General features: G+C 38.9%; 1 protein-coding gene across 1 annotated transcript in view; it reads right to left on the minus strand.

Moving 5' to 3' along the window:
- The window catches only part of SLCO5A1 (solute carrier organic anion transporter family member 5A1), a 78,904-nt gene that overhangs the window by 44,850 nt on the left and 19,589 nt on the right, over positions 1-14,465 (minus strand). Inside the window, exon 2 of the mRNA XM_085324937.1 lies at positions 255-387. Coding sequence (XP_085181063.1) covers positions 255-387 — 133 coding nt within the window. The remainder of the gene's footprint in view (positions 1-254; positions 388-14,465) is intronic.

The following is a 14,465-nucleotide window of genomic DNA, read 5'->3' on the forward strand; positions in this document are numbered from 1 at the left end:
CTGTTAGGCAGTGCCCACAGTGTCAATCAGAGAGAGAATTGTAGCAAACAAAAGCAGGAGATTTTCCATGTAATGTGCCCGTGCACTTCTGTGACAAGCATTTCCTCTCTGTCAGAATATAATGTACAGTAACCTATAGGCATCTCCTCCTGCTTGGTTTCCTGCTAGTCTTGAAAAAGCACTCAAGAGACATGGTTTCCCTCAATTCCCTACTGACAGTTTAGAGAGTAGTTTCAAAAAAACACTTGACTTACCAGTTTCCAATGAATCGAGGATCACTCTGGTCAATATAAATGGTTGTCCTAGGATCAACATAGAAACCAATAAGAACTCCTCCTAGTAAGTATCCAGCTGCTGGACCGAGTGCTCCCATTACATACATGATGGCTGAGGAAATAAAAGGTCAAAACCRTATATCAATAAAAACAATGTTTCATTAGCTATTTATACATAGAATAGGGATTCAAAACATGCCTCTTAAAGCAGGGAGTTTTGTACCCCAGAATCTTCATGAATACTTTTTGCAGTCTTCMAAGGTAGCAACTTCTGGATAAATAAAAGTCAAATTATGGATGGAAGTATAAACTATTTTGGTATTTTGGGTGGATATCATATTTGATTTTGACAATTTTTTTTCATATTTGGTAACATTTCCTTTGAATCAAAACTTAATAAATTTTAAAAATAAATAAAAATAATACAGTTAATGGTGAGCAAGTAGGAAAGATAATAAAGGATACAAATTATGTAAGACCTGAAAGAACAAAGTAAAATATTACAGCTTAGTGATCATCGGACTGAAACTTGATTTAAAAGAACATCAAAGTTAAGAAATCAAATATTCCTACKTTAGAGACTGACAGAATTACATTTTTATCTGCGCAGCTACAGACTTGGCCCTGATGTACATTCTGGTATCAGCARACCACACACCACATTTCCACAAGACTCCTGCCTTGTTCAGGACATTTCATCTTGTAAATTTCATTTTTTAATGTTATTTTTAAACAAGCTTAAAAATATTTAAAAAGCAAGTAAAATGAAAAAAAATATATATATCTCATGTGTAACCATGCATAGTTTATGACAACATCACAGTCTGAATATCACATGACAGCAAAGAACTGATCACTTGAAATAACGGAGTAGCAGATACCAATAGCAGCCTCCTACGTGCTGTGTCTTCCACAAGAYATTCTTCAGAGTGGAGCCTCCAGTCCTGGTTCCTCCATCACCCACCCCAGAGGATCTCTTAAAAAGCACCACAGCCCTGACATGGCTTGTGTGCCCGTGCTGCAGGAGCAAGGGACATACCCAGGGAAGGAAAGACTACAAATGTGTTTCATCCTGGCATGAGACCAAGACACAAGTGAGAGGCATAGCTGAACCTGGGACCCAGGAAACTTTTCTGCATCTCCTACAGATAGATACAGGACTAGGCACCAGCAGGAGCAGATTAAAACATTTGTCCTGTTTGCTGATGGGACCTGAATGCTTAGATTCGGGAATCCTGATCTCATTCTCAGATTTTGAACGGTGGATACTTTAAAGGCTGTAATTTGTCTCACTCCTAAATCCTGCCACTTCTACTTCTATATCCTTTCCTGTTCCACCTCTGCATATCACAAATCAAGCACTAAAAAAACTTTTGAACTAAGCCAAGTTCACCTGTTGCAAYCTTAAATTCCGACACCTTTTACATACAGATCTTGATCATTTCACCATGACCACAGCCATCTTCCAAAGACTATTCTCATTCTCCCCCATCCCATCTATTTTCTTCCAGAACTTATCTCAGTGTTCATCACTTTAAGGTGCTTCTGCCCTGCTTCCCATACTGTCTGGCTGTCAGCTGGAAAGATAAGAGAGATTTTAAGGGTTAATCTCTGTTCTCCAGCCTGCTGCCTGCTGCCACAGAAACCCAAGCTCCAGTGGCACAATTACCCTTGCTCAGCTGCTGCAGTCCCACTACGTAGCGTATCAAAAATAACCTGATTACCCAGGTCTCTGAAAACACAATTTTCACTGCAAAATCTCCCTCTCCACATGTTTTTTGTTGACCAGTCACTCTCTGTGGAATTACATAGAGTCCATCTTCTTTGGTCCCATCCTCAATTAGATAGGCCGCATCCTGGAAGGCTACAGTTGAGAAAGTGCAACTGTGCTGTTAGAGCGTGGTTTTCTGTGGTAGCGATTAAAGCAAATTATATCTTACAGACAAAATAAAGAAAAAGCACTAAATCTGCCTGATTAAACCTGTATATTTTCATCATAGTTTCCACAACTGTGTTCACTATTTCACTATGTGTGAAATAGAAGTGTGTTCACTATGACATTTATTCAAGTCATTTTCCTTTCTGGATTGACTGTAAACAATTTGTTTTATGCCTAYAATGCTCTATGAGACATTTTAAAATTGCTACTTAATTGCAAGTAGTTAAGACAAACTCTAAAGCAACTGTTACTTGTGAAATTCTCATTGTGAAAAGAACCCAAATTCTATCCATTATAATAAATTTTGTGTAACAAATGCTTGCTTAGAAAATTGATATAAGTAACTACAGTAAATTCAAGTTTCTAAAAGGTTTACAGAGAGGAAATACAGAGGGAGTATGAGTGACGTAGGCCACTTATTTCAGTATTCTGAGAAATATTCTGAAAATATTTGCCGTATTTCTCCAACTATAATTCCACTCAGGTCACTAGAAGGTYTCTAGCTTCTGAACCTAAGAGGTTCTGAAACATATGTAGGTGATAGAGTAGCATCTTCCTTTTMATCCCCTTGACTGGCATCTTCAGCTAGCCTTCTTTGGGCCATCCTCTTTTGGCCATGATCCGGGATCTTGATCTGGGGAAATGCCTTGATTCAACAGCAGAAAAGYTTTAACAATAGAAGTAATACATGTTTTGATCAGGGAACATGCTGAAGTATTACACTACGGAGGCAGGTAGCATGGGATCCAGATGATTTTTTAATTTGCAGTTAATGGAAACGTGAATATGTCTCTYAGCCTCCTAACTATATCCTTGACAGGTGCTAATGTTTGCAAGYCATCTCCAAATTTCTGAAGTCATAAAAACCTATGCTATAAAATGGCAATAATATCTCCTTCCAGGTGATAAAATAGGTGATGCATATTGTACAAATACAAGTTTTAGCTCTTTTCCAAATAATAAATCATCTTTAGAAGATAAAATTAGGAAGCTATTGTTGATAGAGACATAGGAGCTACAAAATTTAATTTGTAGCTGATTCATTTAATCATCTTCTGATTAGTTTTCACTGAAATGAAAAATTGTACCTTTAAAGTAACTGCCTTAGCTGTGTCCATACTCAGTGCTAGCATGTTATCGAGTACACTTCTCCAGATACGTGGGCCTCTCTAGGAGAGATTTTGCAGGTCACCCTCCCATTTGATAACTACACATGACATTCACCAYAAACTGTTCTGACTGGACCTTGCAAAAAATTTTCTCCAGAAACTTGTACTTTGCTGCTGCTGTGATGTAGAATCTCACGTCTTCAAACCAAATGACAAGTCACTCTACTGAAATTACATTGTATTTAGCAAGATAATTTCAAAGACCAAAGATGATGCATATTTTTTCAAGTTTGCATTTTCTCTCCAGAACATGAGCTGGGAGGAACAGCCTACACTGGCTATTTGTATTTAAATATAAATTGGCTTGTTTTCTCTCTCTGTGCAGCTTCTTTTCAGTGACCAAGGATAACCTTTCACCACTCTCCCGAATCTGGTTTACAGATCTTCAAGATTGTAGTTCTACCTCTGGCATAGACTTGATAAGGGTAAGGGATAGGGGCCTCCTAGTTGAGACACAGTTAAATATTCACTTGCCCCAGTGAGATTTATCCACGGATATTTTAACTTCTTTGAAGTTTTATTCCTGAGTAGCTCCTCTGTCTCACTGGGTATGTTCTCAGCATGGCATATTATCTCAGGCACACCACCACAACTAGCAAGGCTGTGCTGTTTCCAATCTGCAGCTGGCTATGCATCGCCAGGCTTCTCCACAAACCTCCATTACAGCAAAGCTGCTGGATGGGAGAAAGAGGGAGTCAAGCAACAATAATTGAATTACACATGGAATTTATCTACTGAAGTGAAATAAAATCAAACAATGTCATTTGACTTCTTCTSCATTGAAAAGTATATCTTGAGAATCTTCTTCCAATGAATGTTGCCATTTTGACAGCATTTGACAAGATGATAGTGAAAATATTATCTAYTGTTTCTATTCATAGGAGGACAGGAAAGCAGAATTTCGTTCTGCAGAAGMAAGCTTTACATATAACCTATTACAGCAAAGTCTCTATGACTAAGTCATAGGAACTGAATCCTCTATAGGTCTGAAAAGTCCTATATTCACAACGTATGCATGAAATAACTTGGTTGCCAAGGATATTTCTTAAACCTATCTGTACTACAAAAATATACTGAAATGGAAGTCATAACAATACTTTGAATGTCCCTTTCCTCCTCTAGTCATGCCAAATGATAACTTCAGTTACCAGAAGGTTTGTGCATATGGGAATACACACCAGATATCCCTACAGCATCCTCAATTGCATATCATGTTACCCCTGCAGCTGTGCCTTTCCATWACAGTAATCATAAATTAAAGTAGCAAACATCATATTGTATCTAGATGAACAGCAAGTATGTAACATTATTTGGCTACACCAGCCTGTAGGGCTTCTGTGTCTAAAAAAGCTGGTTGGTTTTAAAAGAAAAACAAAGGAACAGATTCCTCTGTCCCTCTCATCTGTGTGCACACACATGTCACCAAACAGGGTTTATCACTGGATARAGAGGAACATTTCTGAAAGACCCTATTGTTAAAATCTTGGCAGCACATCACCACAGTAAAACCATTCATTTCACACATGTAAAGCAAGCAGAAACTGACCTTTATGCTATTTTCGATGAAAGTTTAGAATTTGCAAAATACTGCAAAAGTTACAGTGTTGATTCTGAAGCATTTTTTCTTATATGCATGATTTTTTCCTGTTAGGATAGTACTGTAATTTTGGTAAATTTTGCAGGATACATTTTAGTGAGATACAAACATAATCCTTTTTCATCTGTAGATTTCAAAGTTTACTCCAAAAAAGTAATTATAATTAGTGCCAAGTTATGAACTGGAAAATAGAGGCACAAAGAGATAAAAGGAATCACCTATGGTCATGCAGTAGACCAATGGAAGGGCCAGGAATATAATTTACTTCACCAAAGCAGTAACTCAGTGCCCTGCCTGCTGGACAACTCTCATCCTGAAAGAACAGCACAAGGAAGAATAAAAACAACAATGCATAAATTAAAAAAAAAATTGRTAGCTATTTTTGCCCGTATGAATTAGTAAGAAAAAGTCTATGTTTATGGGTCACCTGTCTAAACTAGGGAGTGAGCTTCAGCAGAAATGGCAAGATGAACTGTGTAATTCTGCCTGAATTCTGTGTCAGGAGATCTAGGGGGCTCCAGAAAGGAAGACGGCAACATGAGATTATAGTCTAGGATTTTTCAAGGAAAAGAAACACCACCATGTTAYCAAAGCTTCTTCCCTATTCCTTCTGCTAGCACATTTCCTTGAAAAGATGTGCTTATGCTGACACTGGAGAATAGTCAGTGGCAGAATTCTTCAAGATACAGAGCAGGTTTTAATCTACAGTAGAACAAGACACAGGTTTCAATTGGGAAGGCGCATGACTTCAGTCTAAGCTCTCCCCTATTCCTCTCATGTTCACATATCTGTAATGAGGAAGCAAGGAAAAAGGGTAAAGCAGCTACCAAAGAAACACTGGTCAYATTTACAAAGCTGCATTTAACTCACCTTGTCAGGACTTGTGAGCAGAACCTAGGCATCCTTCCTAAAAGCCTTTAAGTCAGGTAATAACTAAGTTCATGTTCTTTTCTCCTTGAACACATACACCAATCTTATCTACATATGCTTTAAGATTTTTTAAATGTGGTTATTTACTCAGTAGAAACAATGCTTTGCGCCTTGTTGCATTTCAGATAACAATGTTCAGTTTAAATCTTTATATCATTTCCTTTCAAAATGTATTATCCTTTCAAAATGTATTAGCATTACTGTGACTTAAGAAGTCTATCAGATGAGATGCTCCAATCACAGTAATAAATAGAGCAGCAAAACAACTCCAGCAGGCTTCCTTAATCTTTGTATAGTATATATTTACTACTGAGCTTCCACAAGCAGATTAAATAGATTTGAGACGAGCTTTTAGAGAAGCAAACCAAGCATGACCTTAGAGAAGCAAACTAAAGCACGACAGCATGTCTGCTGTGCAAACTAACAGTGAATGTCCATCTTACCACTCTATTAAAAATGCTGAAAGTAATATTAAATATAAATATACCAATGAATTACAGATGCYAGATGAAAAGAATTGTATCTGCAGTTTTCTCTCACAGGTTCATCACTAAGAYACCATAAGTATCAAAACAAAGTGGTTCCTTGGCTTAAAAAGCTGTCATTTCTGAATGGCTTTATGCTTTTTATTCCCCAGTTGGGATCATATTTTATAACATTACGATCATCTTCACATGAACTGATTCTAATATCACAAGAAACAGGAGAATAGACCCAACTGAAATACGTTAAAATAGGCTGCCTATCTCAAAGAGCATCTTTCATATATGCTGTCACTGCAATGCTGCTCTGTGTCACTCACTGAATTATGAAGACACAATTACTATAAAAGAATTTATYTTATATCATCTATTGAACTCAACAGAGGTCATTAGATAACACTACCAGGAGAGTTTGTGCATGCAGTCCAAAATCTGGAAACACTGAAGATATCAGAGGAGACAGGTTTGCATTTGTACCATTTTATGTCAGCCTTAGAGATACCCTGCTTAAAAAGATAGCCCCAAGATAAACTATTCCCATGCTTAAAATGGAATCTTCAATCTTTTAGTCTAAAATCTGAGAACTAGGGCCAACTAGAGACAAAAGAGCCAACTGCAAACCATCTCATTCTCTAGAGACAACTCTTTTTCACTTAGCAACACAAATATTACCATTTTTTCCTCAAATCTTGCTTTTATCTCTTTGTATTCACTTATAAATAAACATTTGCTAATATTACCAGCCATAACTTGGGGATAGTAAGCAAGCATGGAAAAGACACATCTGTTGTAAGAGTTTAGCTAAAGAGTGGCAATTTCTACATGCAGTTTCCAAATCAACGTGGTTAACTGAATTCAAATACCATGCATGAGCACATTCTTAGACTAGATAATTAAGCAAACTAGCCTTTTCCAGCTTTATCAGCTTTTAAACCAWTTTTAAGGCAAGAACCTTCTGGTGACAGTATTCTAAAAGCACATACCACTAAATTTGCCTTGAAGCATATGGAAAAGCCCCATTGCTGTAAATGGTTCACAAGCAAAGATAAGCTTATATATACTTGCATGATCAGACCCTAAACTGGAAACAAAGATGCTCTGACATTCTTTCCACAGACTAAAGGCATTGATTCCCTAAAGAAATGCTTTTAATAAACTGAAGTGTCAACATCTTCTTATATGCATGAATAAGAGAACAAACAAAACAGTCTTTCTTAAACCTCTGAGGTGTTTTTTCCTCAGTAGGGAATTTTGATTTGGAAGGGCACTTTTGCAAAAATTTAAGTCTCAGAAATACAGATGCAACTTGTGCTGAATTCAGTGAGAAAATAAAAAGCTGAACTGAACAGCAGAATTTTGCCCTTGGTTGTTATTTTATGTAAATCAGCTATTGAAAAAAATCCACACCTTCAAGCTTGTCAAGTCTCTTGCAGTATGCAGTGTTACAAACAGAAGACAGCTTCAAATATCCCTAGGGTGTCACTAGCTCTGAGGTCCAAGACTCAGAATTATCATAAGCGCAYGTTTCTTAAAGGATGTGTCCTTCCCTAAACACCCTTAACTACTGGAACTGGGCAAAGATCACTTTGGTGATCAAGATTTACTTGACCATTCAAGTAAATACCTACTGAGTACTTCCTTAGTYTGCCAGCATCCCAATGTTACCTTCAGGGAAACTTCACAAATGTAATGTTCATTTTCACCCAGGGAATGATCCGCTGTATATAACTGTTGTCCTACATCRTAAGCAAATTATTATTATACTACTATAAATTATTTTAAAAGTCTTAACATCTAAAATCTGAGAAAGAACTTGTTAGATAACTTTTCTTATTTTTCATTCATTCGAATGCCAAAAGCTAAATCCACACAACTGGATTCATTCTTCACACTAGCAGGACCCTTTAAGTCAGTCAAGCAGGATTTGGCACTTATCTGTATGGCACAGTTATGTTCCAAACAGACGTACACTGAAGCTGTCTGATATTTTTAAGAGATACTGGAGCAGACTCTCAATTTACAGTCATTCTTTCCATTAAGTAATATTCACATCAAAGGGGAATAGCTCATCTCTGCTTTTTAATTGCTTGGCTTTTTTCTTTNTTTTTTTTTTTTTTTTTTAACAATTTAGCAGTTGACAGTATTCACACAAGGATTTAATTTTCATTGGGCATTCCCTGGCATAAATTTAAGCAAGTGCTTAAACAAGACTTCGTTAATCTGAAACCAACTTTTTAAAACTAGCTTTCATTTTYTTTAATACTTTGCTTCTAACTAAACTGTAATGAGGTTGTCCATTTGCATCTCATCCCCGTTTCTTCAGATAAACATAATTTATCTGAAGATCTTCTTATCTTATTAAGATAAGAAATTTTGAGATAAAATTCAAAAACTGTGGAAGCTGAAACTTGCCCTTCAAGCAGACCTCACTGATTAGAACACGAATAAGCAAATGTAAGAAAGAGACTGAAATATTTTTAAACCCAARAGAGACCTGATCACTTTGCTTCTCTATGCATCTGGGCTTTACTGATTATTGTACACAAATGGGATAATGGCACACACAAACATTGGATTTCGACAGGCACATTAGGTAACATATATACTTTTTTCTAGGCACAGATTCCTTGTGCCTAGAAAAGAAACTGTGTGAAAGATACTGCAAAAAAGGGAAGGAATAGTGTTGACAGAGAATTTATATATATTTATTGGTTTTTTATTTGTCCTACAAGCAAAGTAAATGAGCAAAGAAAGAGGAAATTATTTTAATTATAGTTTCTCAGAATTAATTTCCTTTCAAAAATTGGTTTATACCTAGGAAGCACAGGTTAATAATTGAAAATGTTAGTTGTTAGTGATTGGTTTTCCCTTGATTATTTTTTATTCATAGACTGCAAAGGACAATTCTAATAGCATTTCTTCCTGTTTTCTTTGTAAATTGTACTTCCATTTTCATCTTTCAATGGAAACAACAGGAATTATAGTTCATTAGTCATATCTGACTGAAAATCTGCCTGTAAGCAAGAGCATGTTATTCCAGTCATTTGCAGATGACCCTGTTTGTTTCATTAGCATTTTTTGTGCTGCTAAGCAAGTTGTTTTTCTTCATTCAAAARGGTTGAAAGCAGCAACAGACTGAATATAAAAAAATATTAAATAACATTTGGCAAAATGAAGTGCAAAGTCTTGTAGCCATATTTGAAATCATAATGAAAATATTGCTACAGGCCAACAAGTCTGAAAAAAAGCTTCCATCCACACGTAAGAGTTATAAATAGCACTGGCTAGAGGACAACAATTTCATTTTATKAAAACTTCCCAAATTTTGAAATTTGCTCTTTGTTTTCATAAGAACAAATATTGCCTGGGTATTTTCTCAAAACTAGAATTATGTTCAAAAGTTTGTTTCTGGAATAAAACTTGAGCTTTGGGTTCTGGACACGCGTCTCTCCTTCTCTGTCTCTCTACAGAGAGATCATCAGATACATGTGAGACTTCATTAAACTGTGTTCTAYGTGGACAAAGCAGAGTTTTTCACTGCAGGATCAAGCAGAGCAGGGATCAAAATAAAGTCCTTCAACATCCAAATATAACTTCCTTATCAATAAGAAATGGAGGCTTCCTCTTTCTTTTTCACTGATATCCACAAAAAAAAAAAAAAAATCTGTTTTTTTGCAACACCTAGATGTCCTTAACGATTCTAATCCCAAATTCTAATAGAACGGGAGCAGGAGAAGGAAAACTGCCTTGAAGGAAAGAGTGCTTAGCCAGATTTTAGATAGTACAAACACTGTCTAAATAACAAGCCTCATACGGAACCAAAGATATGGCAAGCTGGCCCATGGTCTTAATTCTGGCAAAGCGGGAGAAACTTATGTTGCACATCCCTACGGCAGCACCAGATACGATGACCAATGGGAACTTCCTTGGTCCTGAATTTGATTCACTGAACAGAATTAAAAGACTTCTGGTCTTGACCAGGATCTAATCTTTTGAATTAATGAGGAAGCTCTATAACTGGAGTTGTGACACAAATAGGAGCTGTTCTGTCCCAGTCAACTAGTGACTGCAAAGATGTATACCAAAAGGCAACCAAAGAGCATTGGCCAGTGGGGAAATAAAAAAATCTCGTGCCTCCACTTGGTGAAGACCCTGAGGAAATAATCCTTCAGGTAGGGAAAGGGCTATCTTTACCCTTGTGTAGACATTTCACACTATGGAGAAATGTTAGCAGAAAACTCCCTCAAAAGCCCTAGCAGCTCCTTTCCTCATCACAGTCAGYGAAGCAATGGGCGCTCCATAAAACAGTGTAGCACTCTTGACCAAGTCCCAAGAAGTAGCAACAGTAAGCAACAGAAAGATTCTTTAAATAAATGATTGATTAGYCAGACTTAGTTAGGTTTTTGAAAGAAATGAATGTTCACCTCAGAGGAAGACTTAGATATTGGCATTCCAAGCCAAAACATACATATTTCTAATGAAATAAAAATTCTGAACATATTTTGCTTTGGTATCATTCTGTTATTATAATATATTTTCTTGTTTAGTTTTCTTTGGTTATATATGAAGTAAAAACYACCTTTTTAAAAAATGTTAGCCTATATTCCTACAAAAAGAGCAAAATAATAAAATGTAAAGTAAAAATTTCAATCTTATCAAAAGCAAATTATTTGGTATTTTTCTACAGGAAAATTACTGTATCAATATATTCTAATAATCACATTTAACTGATTTAGAATTTGCCAGAGCAAAGCCATCAGAATATTTTAATCATTGCTACTGAATGTCATAAATGTCAATTTAAACATTGAGCGTAGCACTGAAAAAGTAATTACTCTTCCAAAAGGTTCTCTTTAACAGTAATATTTAATTATACTTGTCTTCCTTTTTAAAACATGAATTGTGAATGTGATTTAGGGCTCCATTTGCAGCTCATTCCCAGTCACAGTAAGATATATTAATATGTTAATAAAATAAGGAAGAAGAATTAYTAACTTAAAATGTTTGACCCAAGAGAAATTGATTTACATTATTAGAGAGATATTTCTCTCTATATATATTTTTGAAATATAAGATATTTCAAAAAACCCATCTACATCCATGGTTGATTTAGAAAAGTTGAAAGATGTATAAATCATCTGTAATTATTTTTCACTAATTAGATAATTTAATTAGTCAGCTGGCATATCTCCAGGGAAACTGGCCAATATCCTTTTATTTAGTCTGTAATTCTTCTAAATAAAGACTRTCTTCTGTTTCTTTCTCCCTTTTACGAGTAAAATCAGGCGTGACAGCTTTGTTTCTCAGCTACTTGAATTAGCAGATTAATAAATACAGTGTTATTCTCTAATAGTAAAAGTTACTCTCTTTGAGCAGGCAGACATAAAYAACATAGTGGCTAGAGGCTGCAGCCAAACAGTTTTCGGTCAACTTTAGCACACTTTTTTGACAATAACTTTTTAACCGGATAATCAAYGGCTGCAACAATATTCCTAGGGATGTGGCAGACTCTCCACTGTGATTGAGTTGTTCTACACAAATATAACTTTGCATCGGGCTAACGCTGCAAAGAAATCTRATTCAACACAGACAATACCTGAAATTATCCCACAAACTCACTTTTTGACTCTGTAGATCTGCAAACAGAGGCAACATCCTTCAAAAGGAAGGATGCCAAGGGACAAGAAACCTTTCCCCTTTCTGGCCACGCAGCCTCRAAACACCTCCAAAGCCTTCTACTTGCCCGGGACTCCTCCCTGGGCACATGATGCATGSGAAGGACCAGAGCGGACCCGACATTCCCGATGCATTTCTCTAGCGTTAAACCACTGCCAGAAACAGGTCCGGGATAGGAGGCCCCGTCGTGACGGCAGCCTGCAGGACCCTCRGGAGCCAGGTGCCCTCCAGGCTGTGTCTATCCACCTGGGGTGTCTCGCTCTCTTCCAGGGAACCCTAGAATCAYAGAATCAGTAAGGTTGGAAGGGACCTCCGGAGATCATCTAGTCCAGCCTCCCCGTTCGGCAGGGTCACCTGGAGCATGTTAGACAGGGATGCATCCARGCGGGCCTTGAAGATCTCCAGAGAAGGAGACTCCACAGCCTCTCTGGGCAACCTGTGCCAGTGCTCCGTCACTCCCACAGTGAAGAAATTCCCCCTCACGGTCAGGCAGAACTTCCTGTGCTTCAATTTCTGCCCATGGCCTCTTGTCCTGTCACACGGGACAACTGAAGAGAGTTTGTCCCCGTCCCCTTGACACCCTCCCTTCAGGTACTTGTACACATTGATAAGATCCCCCCTCAGTCTGCTCTTCCCCAGGCTGAAGAGGCCCAGCTCTCGCAGCCGTTCCTCATAGGGGAGATACTCCAGCCCTCTGACCATCTTTGTAGCCCTACGCTGGACTCTCTCCAGTAGCTCCATGTCTCTCTTGTMCTGGGGAGCCCAGAACTGGACACTGTACTCGAGATGAGGCCTCACCAAGGGCTAAGTAGAGAGGCAGGATCACCTYCTTCAACCTGCTGGCAACACTCTTCCTAATGCACCCCAGGAGACCATTGGCCTTCCTGGCCACAAGGGCACATTGCTGGCTCATGGTCAAYCTGTCATCCACCAGCACTCCCAGGTCTTTCTCCACAGAGCTGCTCTCCAGCAGGTCAGCTGCCAGCTTGTACTGGTGCCTAGGGTTATTTCTCCCTAGGTGCAGGACTCTGCAGTCGYCCTTGTTGAACCTCAGGAGGTTCCTCTCCACCCAACTCTCCAGCCTGTCCAGGTCTCTCTGAATGGCAGCACAGCCCTCAGGTGTCTCAGCCACTCCTCCCACCTTGGKATCATCAGCAAACTTGCTGAGGGGGCACTCTGTCCCCTCATCCAGGTCACTGATGAAAAAGTTGAACAGGATGGGACCCAGTACTGAGCCCTAGGGGACACCACTAGCCACAGGCCTCCAACTAGACTCCACGCCACTGATGACAACCCTCTGAGCTCTGCCTTTCAGCCAGTTCTCAATCCACCTCACTGTCCACTCGTCCAACCCACACTTCCTGAGCTTCTCTAGGAGGATGTTATGGGAAACAGTGTCAAAAGCCTTGCTGAAGTCAARGTACACAACGTCCACTGCTCTCCCCTCATCTACCCAGCCAGTCATTCCATCACAGAAGGCTACAGATTGGTTAAGCAGGATTTCCCCTTGGTGAATCCATGCTGGCTACTCCTGATCATCTCCTCCTCCATATGTCTGGAGATGATATCCAGAATGAGCTGTTCCATCACCTTTCCAGGGGTGGAGGTGAGGCTGACTGGCCTATGGTTGCCTAGGTCCTCCTTCTTGCCCTTCTTGAAGACTGGAGTGACAYTGGCTTTCTTCCAGTCCTCAGGCAACTCTCCAGTTCTCCAGGACCTCTCAAAGATGATGGAGAACGGCTTGGCAACAACATTCACCAGCTCCCTCAGTACCCGTGGGTGCATCCCATCTGGGCCCATGGATTTGTGGGTGTCTAGCCTGCCCAGAAGGTCTCCAATCCTATCCTCCTCAACCAAAGGAAAGTCTTCCCTTCTCTGGACTTTCTCCCTCACATCCAGGCTGCAGGATTCATGGGCACTGCCCTTAGCAGTGAAGACTGAAGCAAAGAAAGCATTCAGTAATTCTGCCTTCTCTGTATCCCTTGTCACCAGGGCCCCCGCCCCATTCAGTAGCGGGCCCACATTTTCCCTAGTCCTSCTCTTGCTGCTGATGTATTTGAAGAAGCCCTTCCTACTGTCCTTGACATCCCTTGCCAGACTCAATTCCAACTGGGCCTTAGCCTTCCTCGCAGCATCTCTCCATACTCTGACTGCCTAAACCTCTGATAGTAGCAAAGAGCAAGAACACGTAGGAAAAGCCAGTGCTGGTACTGGCAACCGAATACRCAAAAACTGCTCAGCCAGCCTTAGGAAATAAAATAATGATTTTCAGCAAAAATAAAAAATATTGCATTACTTTGAGTTTGCTTACTTAAGCAAGTCAATGACTTTTTTCTCATATCTTTGCCAGTTTGTATCACCCTTCAGAGAAAAGATGCTTTTGGTTATTTACATATA

This window comes from Rhea americana, unplaced genomic scaffold, assembly GCF_003343005.1.
Source record: "Rhea americana isolate MKP2758 unplaced genomic scaffold, rheAme1 scaffold_121, whole genome shotgun sequence".
Lineage (NCBI taxonomy): Eukaryota > Metazoa > Chordata > Aves > Rheiformes > Rheidae > Rhea > Rhea americana.